This window comes from Nerophis lumbriciformis, linkage group LG11 (assembly GCF_033978685.3).
Source record: "Nerophis lumbriciformis linkage group LG11, RoL_Nlum_v2.1, whole genome shotgun sequence".
Taxonomy (NCBI): domain Eukaryota; kingdom Metazoa; phylum Chordata; class Actinopteri; order Syngnathiformes; family Syngnathidae; genus Nerophis; species Nerophis lumbriciformis.
In genome coordinates this window covers 4,825,372-4,842,381 of record NC_084558.2, presented here as the reverse complement: position 1 = coordinate 4,842,381, position 17,010 = coordinate 4,825,372, and the positions used below count along the sequence as shown (strand labels likewise).

General features: G+C 38.0%; 1 protein-coding gene across 4 annotated transcripts; it reads left to right on the top strand.

The window, feature by feature from the left end:
- Window positions 1–191: 191 nt before the first annotated feature.
- LOC133610911 (probable crossover junction endonuclease EME2) lies at window positions 192–16,022 on the top strand. Of its 4 annotated transcripts, none has more exons than XM_061967660.2 (8): window positions 197–833; window positions 898–1,019; window positions 4,768–4,860; window positions 4,928–5,019; window positions 5,090–5,153; window positions 11,564–11,679; window positions 11,857–12,046; window positions 15,743–16,022. In XM_061967660.2, the coding sequence occupies exons 1-8, from the start codon at window positions 341–343 to the stop codon at window positions 15,896–15,898; spliced, it is 1,326 nt and encodes a 441-aa protein (XP_061823644.1). In that variant the 5' UTR covers window positions 197–340; the 3' UTR covers window positions 15,899–16,022. The 4 variants fall into 4 exon arrangements, with proteins under 4 accessions (XP_061823646.1, XP_061823647.1, XP_061823644.1 ...); XM_061967661.2 differs by having other exon boundaries at window positions 206–833; window positions 5,093–5,153; XM_061967662.2 differs by lacking the exon at window positions 11,564–11,679 and having other exon boundaries at window positions 192–833.
- The last annotated feature ends 988 nt before the right edge of the window (window positions 16,023–17,010 follow it).

Sequence of the window (17,010 nt, the reverse complement as noted above, 5' to 3'; positions counted from 1 at the left end):
TCACGCGCTACCTTTTTCTCTTCGCCGAACTTTATTGACAATTTGTATTTGTTTTACCACATTTATGCCTCTTTGATGAAGAGTATCAAACGATTGGTGAATATTAGTGGATTACCCTTTGGTAGTTGGCTTATATAAGTATGTTTGTATAGTTTTTGATTGTATTAAGTGTTTTTATGCTGGTTTGTATGCTTGTGAATCATTAAGTAAGACTACTTATTATGTTGAAGGGGGCAGGGAATATAAGATTTTCTTCTTCCAGTTCCTTCTCAAGCATGGGTGTGTAAATGTGTGTTTATTTGCTAAAGTTTAATTGTCTATTGATCAAAAATGCACATCAATGAACGAGATAAAATTAAAATACAAAAATCACAGCTTTTGGACCCTCACCGGACACCGTCACCGGATAATGCTGCGTTCAGGGACAAGCGGTTGCACACACGTCGCTGGGAAGTGTGTTAAACGGGTAAAAATGACCACTTTGCCCACTCCTAAAATATGGGAAATATCAGATTCTGATAACGACGGCGACGAAGGGGCTCAAGGCGATTTAAAAGGTAGCAGTTGTGTAAAGTTCGCTTTAGCTCCGCCGCTATCTGATGGCTGTGAGCGGCCGAGTCCGTCCAAAAAACGCCGCTCCCGGGAGGAGCTGGAGGCGGACAAGGAGAAAGCGAGGGAAAGGAAGGACGCTAGGGAGAAGAAGCGAGCTGCAAAAGTGCTAGAAAGGGAGGAGAAGAGGAAGGAACTGCAGAAGAGGAAAGAAGCCGCAGAACATGTCAATAGTTTGAAGCCAGAAAATTTCATTAAATGTTTCACCGTCTGCATAGATCCAGGTATGATGCATTCAGGTGCTGACAGAAAGTTTGCATTGTTGTTTTAAACAATCTTTCTTTTCAGTTGTTCTGCAGCAAGAAGGCTCTGACATTCTGCTGGGCACCTTGTCGTCAAATGAGTGGAAATACAGAATTGAACAACAGCAACTTCCTAACAGCATCACCTGGACCAGGGATTTACCTCAGGTGAGTTTATCTCATTTGTGCTTACATTGCTTTTATGCTTATGTCACTGCTTCTTATAATTAGACTTCAACGTAAAAAATATAATTTTTAAATCTTCAATACATATTTTTTTCACATACACTACCGGTCAGATGTATTGCAACCGCTCATATACAGCAATACGAGTTTTACTTAGTTAAGTATGGTCTCTTGGCTAGTTATGATTTAAGTTACGAGCAAAAATTTGAGTTACCAGCATTAGTTGGCGTAGCGAATGTCACAGTGAAGCCTGTGAGATCCGACCAAAACATCCGATCTTACTCGCTAGCATTAACTTACAGCTATGTTTTCCAACCATGGGAAGGAAGGAAGTGAGTGTAAAGGACAGTGATGACAAGAAGAAGTGGATAATATTTATTGAATTAAAGAAAGAAATCATCAAAAACATGACCGAGTGTGTTTGGTCGAACGCGTCACCGCTAGTCTGCACCAGACTGAAACATAATGAGTCTAACACCAGCCAAGAATGTTAAAAATAATATTCAAACCACGGACATTTATCCATAAAAATATGGAAAAGCTGCTGATGGTGTGTTTGACTGCAAAGTAGCTGCAAGGAGATCTTATAAAAGTCCACTCTCCAAGGTAAATCTGTACATTATTATTATTAAATTACTTCAAAAACAGTATTGCATTGTTTTCATATTTATTTAAAAGTGTGTTTTTCGTTTTAAAGGGCATGTTACATGTTAAAATTGTGCTGTTTTTCAATTAAATTAATTTAAATTCATTTCAATAAGAGACGTTGATTTGAGATACAAGTGTTTTGAGTTAAGAGCTCCGTCACAGAACCAAACAAACTCGTAAGTTGTTTGGTTCTGTGTAAAGAACCAAATATAACCATCATTTTAATGCTGAATATCCACAGCTGTCAATGTTATTGTTTTGTAAACTCGGCTACTGCGAGGACCGCAAGTATTTGGACAGTGACAGTTTTTTTTTTTTTTATTATTTTGCCTTTTACAGTAAACACCACCACAAAGAATTTGAAATAAATCAGCATGCAAATGAAGTGGACACTTCGGCTTGAATTCAAGAACTGTGAATATAAATAACCATATCTAAACACTGACAAAGCTTAACCTATTGTTACTATAACAATCTACAAGGTTTTTATAGTTGGCTTCTCTTTCTTTCCCTCCATTTATCTGCTTTCTTTTGTATTTCAAGTTATCATTACATATATGTATTGTTGCATTTGAACAATTGTATTGTTGATAATAGAGGTAATTATTGTTTTGGGACAATAAGTCGCAGTTTTTTTCATAGTGTGGCCGGGGGTGCGACTTATACTCAGGAGCGACTTATGTGTGAAATTATTAACACATTGCCGTAAAATATCAAATAATATTATTTAGCTCATTCACGTAAGAGACTAGACGTATAAGATTTCATGGGATTTAGCGATTAGGAGTGACAGATTGTTTGGTAAACGTATAGCATGTTCTATATGTTATAGTTATTTGAATGACTCTTACCATAATATGTTACGTTAACATACCAGTTGGTTATTTATGCCTCATATAACGTACACTTATTCAGCCTGTTGTTCACTATTCTTTATTTATTTTAAATTGCCTTTCAAATGTCTATTCTTGGTGTTGGATTTTATCAAATAAATTTCTCCAAAAAATGCGACTTATACTCCAGTGCGACTTATGTATGTTTTTTTTCCTTCTTTATTATGCATTTTCGGCCGGTGCGATTTATACTCCGGAGCGACTTATACTCCGAAAAAAAACGGTATTTATTATCAAAAGTGCTATTTCTATTGGTATTTGTATTGCTCCATTTGTAGTGTAATAATGTTCATTGTCATTTCTGTATTATTTGTTTCACTAACTGCTTCTTTGCGATCACTTTTACTATCATATTTGCTGATGATGTTGTTATTAGGGCCCGCAATGGCCCATTGCAAAAGGACTCCCACAGGGAGTCCTTATGCAATGGGACATAAGGACCTATTGTTTTTCGTAGGTTTTATTATTCTTTCTTTCTTTCTTTCTTCTTCCGCCGCCTTTTTGAGCACTAATTTGACCCACTTAACATGCTTCAAAACTCACCATATTTGACCCACACATCAGGACCTGCGAAAATTGCCTTTTTTAAAAAAAACGAACCTCAAAAATTAAAATTGCGCTCTAGCGCCCCCTATAAAAACACAAAAAGTAGACTGCCTGTAACTCCCACTAGGAATGTCGGAAAAACATGAAACAAAAACCTTTATGTAGGTCTGACTTAGACCTACATTTTTCAATTGTACATCTTCGGGCTAAAATCAACAGGAAGTTGGCAATTCCCCCTTCAAGACAAAAAAGTACTAAAAACAGTCACTTTTGCCTCTTTGAGCTGTAATTTGACCCCCTTAACATGTTTCAAAACTCACCAAACTGAACACACACATTAGGACTGGCTAAAACTGTGATTTAATGAAAAAACCTAACCCCAAATCTAAAAATTGTGCTCTACAGCAATTTTTTTATAAAACGCACAAAAAACTGCTCCTCGGATGAAAAATCTGACTAAACTGCCTGTAACTCACACTGGAAAGGTCGGAGAGAGATGAAACAAAAACCTCTATGTAGGTCTCACTTAGACCTACATTTCATAAATTAACAACCCCCAGCAAAAATATACAGGAAGTTTGCTATTCCCCCTTCAACACAACATTTTTGTAAAAACCCGTCACCTTTCTTCAAAATCTATCTCCTCTGAGAGCGTTTGTCGTTTCGCCTTCAAACTAACACAGGTGAGAGATAAAACCCTTGTGATTAAAAGCATAGATGGGATTTTTAATACCTGCTCCGGTTTGGATTTTATGACCCTTCAAAGACCCGCTGCGCTGATGCTGCTGCAATGCTGTTTTTTTAAGATGGCTGCTTAAAAGCAGGAAGCACCAACGTGCCCACACAATGCAGACAAGGTAGGTACACTAGACAAAAGTATTGGGACACTTCAGACTAAAAGTAGACAAAAGTATTGGGACACTTAGGACTAGCACCTGCCAAATACGCGGGCCCAAACAACGCTGCTTGCAGCTTTAATTATTGTTGTGTTTGCTGTTGTTGTTGTCTCTCTGTCTTATTCTATCCTGTCTCCACAATTTCCCCCTCTGTCGTCCTTTTTTTGTCTTTCTACCACCTTCTGCTCCGGCCCGGCTGCACCAAATAATAATATAAATCCATTTAATAAAGTCAAATACAAATAAGGCAACAAGAGAAGTATCTCACACTTCTCTTTTGTAAAGTAAAATTGTACAGCAAATATGGGCATCTACATCAACTATATGATTTGCCTGAGTAGCTGGACAGGATAAAAAAAATAAAGAAATAACTAAATACATAAAAATATCAATATCATCATACACAATCTCAACACAGTCATGTTCACATATTTTTTTCATGTCATTTTTTAAATCTATATTTGTCGAATGACTAATGTGCTCTGTGTCAAACTAAGCTATTAGCATAAATATTTAATGTATCTGATCATTCTATGCTTAAAACTTACTCCGTTACTAAAATGGGTCAATGTTGCCACGGCAACCTAGTCCAAATAAAAAAGTGGCCTCACCCGTTTTGAGTTGTTCAATGTGTGCATTATCAGATTTAGAGTGGGTGATGAGGGGAGACAGGAATTTATTTTGAGAGATTTATAACATGCAAATTGCTGAAATGGTCGCTTTTATGAGCAAGCGTGTCCTCCGCAGGGTGAGGAAGGCGGAGAAACAGTGGAGGAGGACCAGGTGGTGCAGGTGTTAGGTGCAACAGAGTTCTTGGACATGCTTATCTCTGTGAAAACTGTAAGTTGCCCTAAAAATGGTATTTTGTTGAATGTCACATTTAATGTTTCAATATTGTGCATGACAGATTATTGACAGTAAAGGGGAGGATTCCACTCTATGTCGGGATGCTGCCAAGGTGCTTTCTGTCTTAGTAACAGATGCTCGGTCCAGTTACAAGTGGGTTTGTCTACCAGTAGAGATGTCACGTGTCTAATTGAATCATTTAATCATCGTTTATTGCATTCAGCAGGAGGCGTGGTTATGAAACAGTACAGTCCAAATATGGCGGGGAGAATGTGAATGTCGAAGAGGTGAGTGTACTGTAGCGCAGTGTTTTTCAACCTTTTTTGAGCCAAGGCACATTTTTTGCGTTGAAAAAATCCGGAGGCACACCACCAGCAGAAATCATTAAAAAACGAAACTCGGTTGACAGTAAAAAGTCGTTGGCGTAATTGTTGGCTATGACTTTAAACCATAACCAAGCATGCATCAATATAGCTCTTGTCTCAAAGTAGGTGTACTGTCACCACCTGTCACATCACGCCATGACTTATTTGGACTTTTTTTTCTGTTTTCCTGTGTGTAGTGTTTTAGTTTTTGTCTTGCGCTCCTATTTTGGTGGCTTTTTCTTTTTTTTTTGGTATTTTCCTGTAGCAGCTTCATGTCTTCCTTTTTAGCAATATTTCCCGCATCTACTTTGATTTAGCAATCAAGAATATTTCAGTTGTTTTTATCCTTCTTTGTGGGGACATTGTTGATTGTCATGTCATGTTCGGATGTACTTTGTGGACGCCGCCTTTGCTCCACAGTAAGTCTTTGCTGTCGTCCAGCATTCTGTTTTTGTTTACGTTGTTGCCAGTTCAGTTTTAGTTTCGTTCTGCATAGCCTTCCCTAAGCTTCAATGCCTTTTCTTAGGGGCACTCACCTTTTGTTTATTTTTGGTTTAAGTATTAGACACCTTTTTCACGCTGCCTACCGCTGTTTCCGACATCTACAAAGCAATTAGCTACCGGCTTCCACCTACTGATATGGAAGAGTATTACACGGTTACTCTGCCGAGCTCTAGACAGCACAGACACTCAACAACAACACATCATTTGCAGACTATAATTACTGGTTTGCAAAAAAATATTTAGATTAGATAATATCTCACGACACTAGTGCGCCGTGGCACAGTGGTTGAAAAACTACTGCTCAATGCTTAAATCCTCTAAAAGTCTTCCTGTGGTCTCTAGCGCAGTGTTTTTCAACCTTTTTTGAGCCAAGGCACATTTTTTGCGTTGAAAAAAATCCGGAGGCACACCACCAGCAGAAATCATTAAAAAACAAAACTCGGTTGACAGTAAAAAGTCGTTGTCGTAATTGTTGGCTATGACTTTAAACCATAACCAAGCATGCATCAATATAGCTCTTGTCTCAAAGTAGGTGTACTGTCACCACCTGTCACATCATGCCATGACTTATTTGGACTTTTTTTTCTGTTTTCCTGTGTGTAGTGTTTTAGTTTTTGTCTTGCGCTCCTATTTTGGTGGCTTTTTCTTTTTTTTTTTGGTATTTTCCTGTAGCAGCTTCATGTCTACCTTTTGAGCAATATTTCCCGCATCTACCGGTACTTTGATTTAGCAATCAAGAATATTTCAGTTGTTTTTATCCTTCTTTGTGGGGACATTGTTGATTGTCATGTCATGTTCGGATGTACTTTGTGGACGCCGTCTTTGCTCCACAGTAAGTCTTTGCTGTCGTCCAGCATTCTGTTTTTGTTTACGTTGTTGCCAGTTCAGTTTTAGTTTCGTTCTGCATAGCCTTCCCTAAGCTTCAATGCCTTTTCTTAGGGGCACTCACCTTTTGTTTATTTTTGGTTTAAGTATTAGACACCTTTTTCACGCTGCCTACCGCTGTTTCCGACATCTACAAAGCAATTAGCTACCGGCTTCCACCTACTGATATGGAAGAGTATTACACGGTTACTCTGCCGAGCTCTAGACAGCACAGACACTCAACAACAACACATCATTTGCAGACTATAATTACTGGTTTGCAAAAAAATATTTAGATTAGATAATATCTCACGACACTAGTGCGCCGTGGCACAGTGGTTGAAAAACTACTGCTCAATGCTTAAATCCTCTAAAAGTCTTCCTGTGGTCTCTAGCGCAGTGTTTTTCAACCTTTTTTGAGCCAAGGCACATTTTTTGCGTTGAAAAAAATCCGGAGGCACACCACCAGCAGAAATTATTAAAAAACGAAACTCGGTTGACAGTAAAAAGTCGTTGTCGTAATTGTTGGCTATGACTTTAAACCATAACCAAGCATGCATCAATATAGCTCTTGTCTCAAAGTAGGTGTACTGTCACCACCTGTCACATCACGCCATGACTTATTTGGACTTTTTTTCTGTTTTCCTGTGTGTAGTGTTTTAGTTTTTGTCTTGCGCTCCTATTTTGGTGGCTTTTTCTTTTTTTTTTTGGTATTTTCCTGTAGCAGCTTCATGTCTTCCTTTTGAGCAATATTTCCCGCATCTACCGGTACTTTGATTTAGCAATCAAGAATATTTCAGTTGTTGTTATCCTTCTTTGTGGGGACATTGTTGATTGTCATGTCATGTTCGGATGTACTTTGTGGACGCCGTCTTTGCTCCACAGTAAGTCTTTGCTGTCGTCCAGCATTCTGTTTTTGTTTACGTTGTTGCCAGTTCAGTTTTAGTTTCGTTCTGCATAGCCTTCCCTAAGCTTCAATGCCTTTTCTTAGGGGCACTCACCTTTTGTTTATTTTTGGTTTAAGTATTAGACACCTTTTTCACGCTGCCTACCGCTGTTTCCGACATCTACAAAGCAATTAGCTACCGGCTTCCACCTACTGATATGGAAGAGTATTACACGGTTACTCTGCCGAGCTCTAGACAGCACAGACACTCAACAACAACACATCATTTGCAGACTATAATTACTGGTTTGCAAAAAAATATTTAGATTAGATAATATCTCACGACACTAGTGCGCCGTGGCACAGTGGTTGAAAAACTACTGCTCAATGCTTAAATCCTCTAAAAGTCTTCCTGTGGTCTCTAGCGCAGTGTTTTTCAACCTTTTTTGAGCCAAGGCACATTTTTTGCGTTGAAAAAATCCGGAGGCACACCACCAGCAGAAATCATTAAAAAACGAAACTCGGTTGACAGTAAAAAGTCGTTGTCGTAATTGTTGGCTATGACTTTAAACCATAACCAAGCATGCATCAATATAGCTCTTGTCTCAAAGTAGGTGTACTGTCACCACCTGTCACATCACGCCATGACTTATTTGGACTTTTTTTTCTGTTTTCCTGTGTGTAGTGTTTTAGTTTTTGTCTTGCGCTCCTATTTTGGTGGCTTTTTCTTTTTTTTTTGGTATTTTCCTGTAGCAGCTTCATGTCTTCCTTTTGAGCAATATTTCCCGCATCTACCGGTACTTTGATTTAGCAATCAAGAATATTTCAGTTGTTTTTATCCTTCTTTGTGGGGACATTGTTGATTGTCATGTCATGTTCGGATGTACTTTGTGGACGCCGTCTTTGCTCCACAGTAAGTCTTTGCTGTCGTCCAGCATTCTGTTTTTGTTTACGTTGTTGCCAGTTCAGTTTTAGTTTCGTTCTGCATAGCCTTCCCTAAGCTTCAATGCCTTTTCTTAGGGGCACTCACCTTTTGTTTATTTTTGGTTTAAGTATTAGACACCTTTTTACCTGCACGCTGCCTACCGCTGTTTCCGACATCTACAAAGCAATTAGCTACCGGCTTCCACCTACTGATATGGAAGAGTATTACACGGTTACTCTGCCGAGCTCTAGACAGCACAGACACTCAACAACAACACATCATTTGCAGACTATAATTACTGTTTAGATTAGATAATATCTCACGACACTAGTGCGCCGTGGCACAGTGGTTGAAAAACTACTGCTCAATGCTTAAATCCTCTAAAAGTCTTCCTGTGGTCTCTAGCGCAGTGTTTTTCAACCTTTTTTGAGCCAAGGCACATTTTTTGCGTTGAAAAAATCCGGAGGCACACCACCAGCAGAAATCATTAAAAAATGAAACTCGGTTGACAGTAAAAAGTCGTTGTCGTAATTGTTGGCTATGACTTTAAACCATAACCAAGCATGCATCAATATAGCTCTTGTCTCAAAGTAGGTGTACTGTCACCACCTGTCACATCACGCCATGACTTATTTGGACTTTTTTTCTGTTTTCCTGTGTGTAGTGTTTTAGTTTTTGTCTTGCGCTCCTATTTTGGTGGCTTTTTCTTTTTTTTTTGCTATTTTCCTGTAGCAGCTTCATGTCTTCCTTTTGAGCAATATTTCCCGCATCTACCGGTACTTTGATTTAGCAATCAAGAATATTTCAGTTGTTTTTATCCTTCTTTGTGGGGACATTGTTGATTGTCATGTCATGTTCGGATGTACTTTGTGGACGCCGTCTTTGCTCCACAGTAAGTCTTTGCTGTCGTCCAGCATTCTGTTTTTTTTGTTTACGTTGTTGCCAGTTCAGTTTTAGTTTCGTTCTGCATAGCCTTCCCTAAGCTTCAATGCCTTTTCTTAGGGGCACTCACCTTTTGTTTATTTTTGGTTTAAGTATTAGACACCTTTTTCACGCTGCCTACCGCTGTTTCCGACATCTACAAAGCAATTAGCTACCGGCTTCCACCTACTGATATGGAAGAGTATTACACGGTTACTCTGCCGAGCTCTAGACAGCACAGACACTCAACAACAACACATCATTTGCAGACTATAATTACTGGTTTGCAAAAAAATATTTAGATTAGATAATATCTCACGACACTAGTGCGCCGTGGCACAGTGGTTGAAAAACTACTGCTCAATGCTTAAATCCTCTAAAAGTCTTCCTGTGGTCTCTAGCGCAGTGTTTTTCAACCTTTTTTGAGCCAAGGCACATTTTTTGCGTTGAAAAAATCCGGAGGCACACCACCAGCAGAAATCATTAAAAAACGAAACTCGGTTGACAGTAAAAAGTCGTTGTCGTAATTGTTGGCTATGACTTTAAACCATAACCAAGCATGCATCAATATAGCTCTTGTCTCAAAGTAGGTGTACTGTCACCACCTGTCACATCACGCCATGACTTATTTGGACTTTTTTTCTGTTTTCCTGTGTGTAGTGTTTTAGTTTTTGTCTTGCGCTCCTATTTTGGTGGCTTTTTCTTTTTTTTTTTGCTATTTTCCTGTAGCAGCTTCATGTCTTCCTTTTGAGCAATATTTCCCGCATCTACCGGTACTTTGATTTAGCAATCAAGAATATTTCAGTTGTTTTTATCCTTCTTTGTGGGGACATTGTTGATTGTCATGTCATGTTCGGATGTACTTTGTGGACGCCGTCTTTGCTCCACAGTAAGTCTTTGCTGTCGTCCAGCATTCTGTTTTTGTTTACGTTGTTGCCAGTTCAGTTTTAGTTTCGTTCTGCATGGCCTTCCCTAAGCTTCAATGCCTTTTCTTAGGGGCACTCACCTTTTGTTTATTTTTGGTTTAAGTATTAGACACCTTTTTCACGCTGCCTACCGCGGTTTCCGACATCTACAAAGCAATTAGCTACCGGCTTCCACCTACTGATATGGAAGAGTATTACACTGTTACTCTGCCGAGCTCTAGACAGCACAGACACTCAACAACAACACATCATTTGCAGACTATAATTACTGGTTTGCAAAAAAATATTTAGATTAGATAATATCTCACGACACTAGTGCGCCGTGGCACAGTGGTTGAAAAACTACTGCTCAATGCTTAAATCCTCTAAAAGTCTTCCTGTGGTCTCTAGCGCAGTGTTTTTCAACCTTTTTTGAGCCAAGGCACATTTTTTGCGTTGAAAAAAATCCGGAGGCACACCACCAGCAGAAATCATTAAAAAACGAAACTCGGTTGACAGTAAAAAAGTCGTTGTCGTAATTGTTGGCTATGACTTTAAACCATAACCAAGCATGCATCAATATAGCTCTTGTCTCAAAGTAGGTGTACTGTCACCACCTGTCACATCACGCCATGACTTATTTGGACTTTTTTTTCTGTTTTCCTGTGTGTAGTGTTTTAGTTTTTGTCTTGCGCTCCTATTTTGATGGCTTTTTCTTTTTTTTTTTGGTATTTTCCTGTAGCAGCTTCATGTCTTCCTTTTGAGCAATATTTCCCGCATCTACTTTGATTTAGCAATCAAGAATATTTCAGTTGTTTTTATCCTTCTTTGTGGGGACATTGTTGATTGTCATGTCATGTTCGGATGTACTTTGTGGACGCCGTCTTTGCTCCACAGTAAGTCTTTGCTGTCGTCCAGCATTCTGTTTTTGTTTACGTTGTTGCCAGTTCAGTTTTAGTTTCGTTCTGCATAGCCTTCCCTAAGCTTCAATGCCTTTTCTTAGGGGCACTCACCTTTTGTTTATTTTTGGTTTAAGTATTAGACACCTTTTTCACGCTGCCTACCGCTGTTTCCGACATCTACAAAGCAATTAGCTACCGGCTTCCACCTACTGATATGGAAGAGTATTACACGGTTACTCTGCCGAGCTCTAGACAGCACAGACACTCAACAACAACACATCATTTGCAGACTATAATTACTGGTTTGCAAAAAAATATTTAGATTAGATAATATCTCACGACACTAGTGCGCCGTGGCACAGTGGTTGAAAAACTACTGCTCAATGCTTAAATCCTCTAAAAGTCTTCCTGTGGTCTCCGTCCAGGTTCTGGTGTACCTGCAGTTGTACAAGAACGTGTCCGTGGTCTTCCTAGACGGCTGGCAGGAAGTCACCGATCACATCTGTGCTGTCACCAAGTCCTTGTCCAAGCGGCCGTCAAAGTACGCGTCTACCGCGGTTGGAAGCGGCACGTTTCGCTGCGTGATAGAATAGAAAGTACTTTATTGATCCCTGGGGGGAAATTCAGCACCGCAGTTCGCTCACAATAGACAATAAATACTATACAGCATTATTCACATAATATAAATATATTATGTCACCTTTTCCCGTCTCGCCAGGTTGCTCTCGGAGAAAGTGGAGCTGCCCTTCTGTGTGGACGGCTCCTGGGGCAGCGGGGCCCGCGTGGAGAAGGACGGCTCCGGGTTGAAACACGTGTGGAGCAAACAGATCCAACAGCTGAACAGAGTGAGTCCGGCTGTGGCGTCTTGTGTGAGCGCCGCCTACCCGTCGCCTCAACTGCTGCTGCAGGTACGTCCGCACCCCGCCGAGTCTTTGAAGCTGTTTTATATACTTTTATCTCTTAAAAAAACTATATGAGCCTAATAAACATATCATACATTCTTGTGAGAATTAAATAGAGTGGTATTACTTTATGGACACCAATATAAGACAACCCCCTTTTTTTTCTTCAATTGTTTTAAAAATAAATGTTTTCCAAAGTATAACTAAACATTTTTACATAAAGAGAAGTGTATAACTGTATGAATATAGGACGACAACTTTTTGATCTTGATCTGTTTTTGGGAAATTATCTTTAAAAGACTAAATCAACAGTATCACACAGAGTGGTATTATATAGATCCGAATATAAGACAATCACCTATTTTTGTTGAATTGTTTTAAAAATAAATGTTTTCCAAAGTATAAATAAACAGTATCACATAGAGAAGTATAACTATTGACCAGACTGTGAGACCACACTAAATATAGGACGACAACTTTTTCATGACCCGCTTTTGCAAATGGGTATCAACTTTTAAGACAAAATCAACAGTCTTCCAAAGAAAGGGATGCATTACCGTGCTGCCCCGAATATAAGACAATGTTGAGTGTAAGACAACTGTTTTTCATGACTGGTTTTTGAGGAATTATCTCTTAAAAATAAAATCGACAGTATTACACAGAGATAGGTATTATCGTATCAGTCCGAATATAAGACAACCACTTATTTTCTTGATCTGTTTTTGGGAAATTATCTTTAAAAGACAAACCAGCAGTATTATATCGATCCGAATATTAGACAACCCCCCCCCTTTTTTTATTGTTTTAAAAATAAATGTTTTCCAAAGTATAAATAAACAGTATCACATAAAGAGAAGTATAACTGTATTGACCAGACTGTAAGACCACACTGAATATAGGACGACAACTTTTTCATGACCTGCTTTTGCAAATATGTATACAATTTTAAGACAAAATCTTCCAAAGAAAGAGATGTATTACCGTATTGCCCTGAATATAAGACAGTGTTGAGTGCAAGACAACACCTGTTTTTCGGGAAATTATCTCTTAAAAATGAAATCGACAGTATTACACAGAGAAAGGTATTATCATATCATTCCGAATATAAGACAACCACTTTTTTCCCTTGATCTGTTTTTGGGAAATTATCTTTAAAAGACAAAATCAGCAGTATCACAGAGCGGTATTATATCAATCCGAATATAAGACAATCCCCTTTTTTTCTTGAATTGTTTTAAAAATAAATGATTTCCAAAGTATAAATAAACAGTATCACATAAAGAGAAGTATAACTGTATTGACCAGACTGTGAGACCACACTGAATATAGGACGACAACTTTTTCATGACTCACTTTGGCAAATATTTATAACATTTTAAGACACAATCAACAGTATTCCAAAGAAAGGGATGTATTACCGTACTGCCCCGAATATAAGACCGTGTTGAGTGTAAGACAACTCCTGTTTTTCGGGAAATTATCTGTTAAAAATAAAATCGACAGTATTACACAGAAAGGTATTATCATATCAATCCGAATATAAGACAACCACTTTTTTTCTTGATCTGTTTTTGGGAAATTATCTTTAAAAGACTAAATCAACAGTATCACACAGAGAGCGGTATTATATAGATCCGAATATAAGACAATCACCTAGTTTTGTTGAATTGTTTAAAAAAATAAATGTTTTCCAAAGTATAAATAAACAGTATCACATAAAGAGAAGTATAACTGTATTGACCAGACTGTGAGACCACACTAAATATAGGACAACAACTTTTTCATGACTCACTTTTGCAAATATATATATAATTTTAAGACAAAATGAACAGTATTCCAAAGAAAGGGATGTATTACCGTACTGCCCCGAATATAAGACAGTGTTGAGTGTAAGACAACTCTTGTTTTTCGGGAAATCATCTCTTAAAAATAAAATCGACAGTATTACTCAGAGAAAGGTATTATATCAATTTGAATATAAGACAACCACTTTTTTTCTTGATCTGTTTTTTGGAAATTATCTTTAAAAGACTAAATCAGCAGTATCACACAGAGCGGTATTATATCGATCCGAATATAAGACAATCCCCTTTTTTTTCTTGAATTGTTTTAAAAATAAATATTTTCCCAAAGTATAAACAAACAGTATCACATAAAGAGAAGTGTAGCTGTATTGACCGACTGTAAGACCACACTGAATATAGGACGACAACTTTTTCATGACTCACTTTTGCAAATATGTTTAAGATTTTAAGACACAATCAACAGTATTCCAAAGAAAGGGATATATTACCGTACTGCCCCGAATATAACGCAATGTTGAGTGTAAGACAACTCCTGTTTTTCATGACTGGTTTTTGGGAAATTATCTCTTAAAAATGAAGTCGACCGTATGACACACAGAGCGGTATTATCATATTGATCCGAATATAAGACAACCGCTATTTTTCATTACATGGTTTTTTAAATATGTGTTTTTAGGACAAAATCAACGGTATTACACAGAGGGTAGTATTACCGCACTGAGCCAAATATAAGACAACCCCTATATTTTAAGATAAAATAAACAGTATTGCACAGAGGTATTTTATCAATCCAAATGTAAGACAACTACTCTTTTTTTTTAATGACCTGTTTTTATAAAATTGTCCTTCAAATACAAACCCAACAGTATTACACACAGGATAATGTATCAATACGAATATAAGACAGCCACTATTTTCCGGACAACATCAAGAGAAGGAAGTATTACCGTACTCACCCAAATATAAGACAACGTGGATTGTAAGACAACACCTATTTTATAAGACAAAATCAGCAGTATTTTTTTCTTTTAAATAGACAACAGTGTTACACAGAGATGACTTGTCGTATTGAACTAAATATAAGACGACCTCTCCTTTGCACGACCAGTTTTTTTTCCCAGAAAACATTTTTTTAAGTTCAAATAATAGTATTACGCAAGGAGAGGGATTACCGATTACCCTCTTTTTCAAGACCTGTTTCTGCAAAAATATTTGTCATTGATAAAATCAACAGTATAGCATCACGCTATTGATTTGAATATAAGACAACTCGTTTTTGGAACATTATATATTATGCATTTTAAGTAATACCAGTGTTACACTAAGTATTACCGTATTGACGACCGGAATATAAGACGCTGAATAAGACGACACTTTTCCACAACCTGTTTTTTGTTTTGTTTTTTTAACAGTCAACAGTAGTACACAAAGAATATTACAGTTTTAAACCAAATATAAGACAGCATCTCCTTTCTAAAACCTGTATTTGGAAAAAAAAATTGGAAGTAAAAATAGTATTACACAAAGAAAAGGATTACCGTGTTAAATATATTTTTTAAAGTAGTAATACTGTTATACTGTATTGTCGACCGGAATATAAGACAACTCTCCATGTTTTTTTATAAGCAACATTACACGGGGAGATGTATTACTGTACTGACCCAAATATAAGACAATGCTGACTGATGATAGAAATAAGCCCTATTTTTCATTCCTTTTTGTGTAAAAAAATATTGAAGTAAAAAGAAAGTATCATATCTGTAATGATTCGAATATAAGACGACCTCAAATGTTTTTTGTTAAAAAAAAAATCTCATTGTGCAGATGTCCTGAGTAAAATATTCAAAGCCACGACACAAACATGAATTGTTTAGTGACTTCCTGCGTTGTGTTGCAGGCGTACACAGCCTCAAGCTCGGAGGAGGACAAAAAGAAGCTGCTGGCCGATCTGGTAATAAAGGGCGAAGGAAAAGACCGGCGGATCGGACCGGAGATATCTGCCAGACTTTATCGCTGCTTCACTACTCAGAACCCTGAGCTGGTCCTGGACTAACTGGAAACTCTGCTCTTATGGCTGCTGAACGTCAAAAGTGGATTATTTGGCGCTAATGTAAATGTACACACAGATCATGTGACCAGGAAGTCTAATAATCATGAATAAATTAATAATACATGTGGAGCAGAGCTTGTCTTTAGAGGCCTACTGAAATGCGATTTTCTTATTTAAACGGGGATAGCAGGTCCGTTCTATGTGTCATACTTGATCATTTCGCGATATTGCCATATTTTTGCTGAAAGGATTTAGTAGAGAACATAGACTATAAAGTTCGCAACTTTTGGTCGCTGATAAAAAAGCCTTGCCTGTACCGGAAGTAGCAGACGAGTAGCGTGACGTCACAGGTTGTGGAGCTCCTCACATCTGCACATTGTTTACAATCATGGCCACCAGCAGCGAGAGCGATTCGGACCAAAAAAGCGACGATTTCCCCATTAATTTGAGCGAGGATGAAATATTCGTGGATGAGGAAAGTGAGAGTGAAGGACTAGAGGGCAGTGGGAGCGATTCAGATAGGGAAGATGCTGTGAGAGGGGGGTGGGACCTGATATTCAGCTGGGTAAATAAACACAAGACATATACAGGTAAAAGCCAGTAAATTAGAATATTTTGAAAAACTTGATTTATTTCAGTAATTGCATTCAAAAGGTGTAACTTGTACATTATATTTATTCATTGCACACAGACTGATGCATTCAAATGTTTATTTCATTTAATTTTGATGATTTGAAGTGGCAACAAATGAAAATCCAAAATTCCGTGTGTCACAAAATTAGAATATTACTTAAGGCTAATACAAAAAAGGGATTTTTAGAAATGTTGGCCAACTGAAAAGTATGAAAATGAAAAATATGAGCATGTACAATACTCAATACTTGGTTGGAGCTCCTTTTGCCTCAATTACTGCGTTAATGCGGCGTGGCATGGAGTCGATGAGTTTCTGGCACTGCTCAGGTGTTATGAGAGCCCAGGTTGCTCTGATAGTGGCCTTCAACTCTTCTGCGTTTTTGGGTCTGGCATTCTGCATCTTCCTTTTCACAATACCCCACAGATTTTCTATGGGGCTAAGGTCAGGGGAGTTGGCGGGCCAATTTAGAACAGAAATACCA

What these genes read in the sequence shown, in the direction of transcription:
- LOC133610911 (XM_061967660.2), top strand. Translation starts at nt 341, where the DNA reads ATGAACGAGATAAAATTAAAATACAAAAATCACAGCTTTTGGACCCTC. An exon ending in GGACCAGGGATTTACCTCAG is followed by an intron (nt 1,020 to 4,767) that starts GTGAGTTTATCT and finishes TGTCCTCCGCAG; the next exon opens with GGTGAGGAAGGCGGAGAAAC. An exon ending in GATGCTCGGTCCAGTTACAA is followed by an intron (nt 5,020 to 5,089) that starts GTGGGTTTGTCT and finishes TATTGCATTCAG; the next exon opens with CAGGAGGCGTGGTTATGAAA.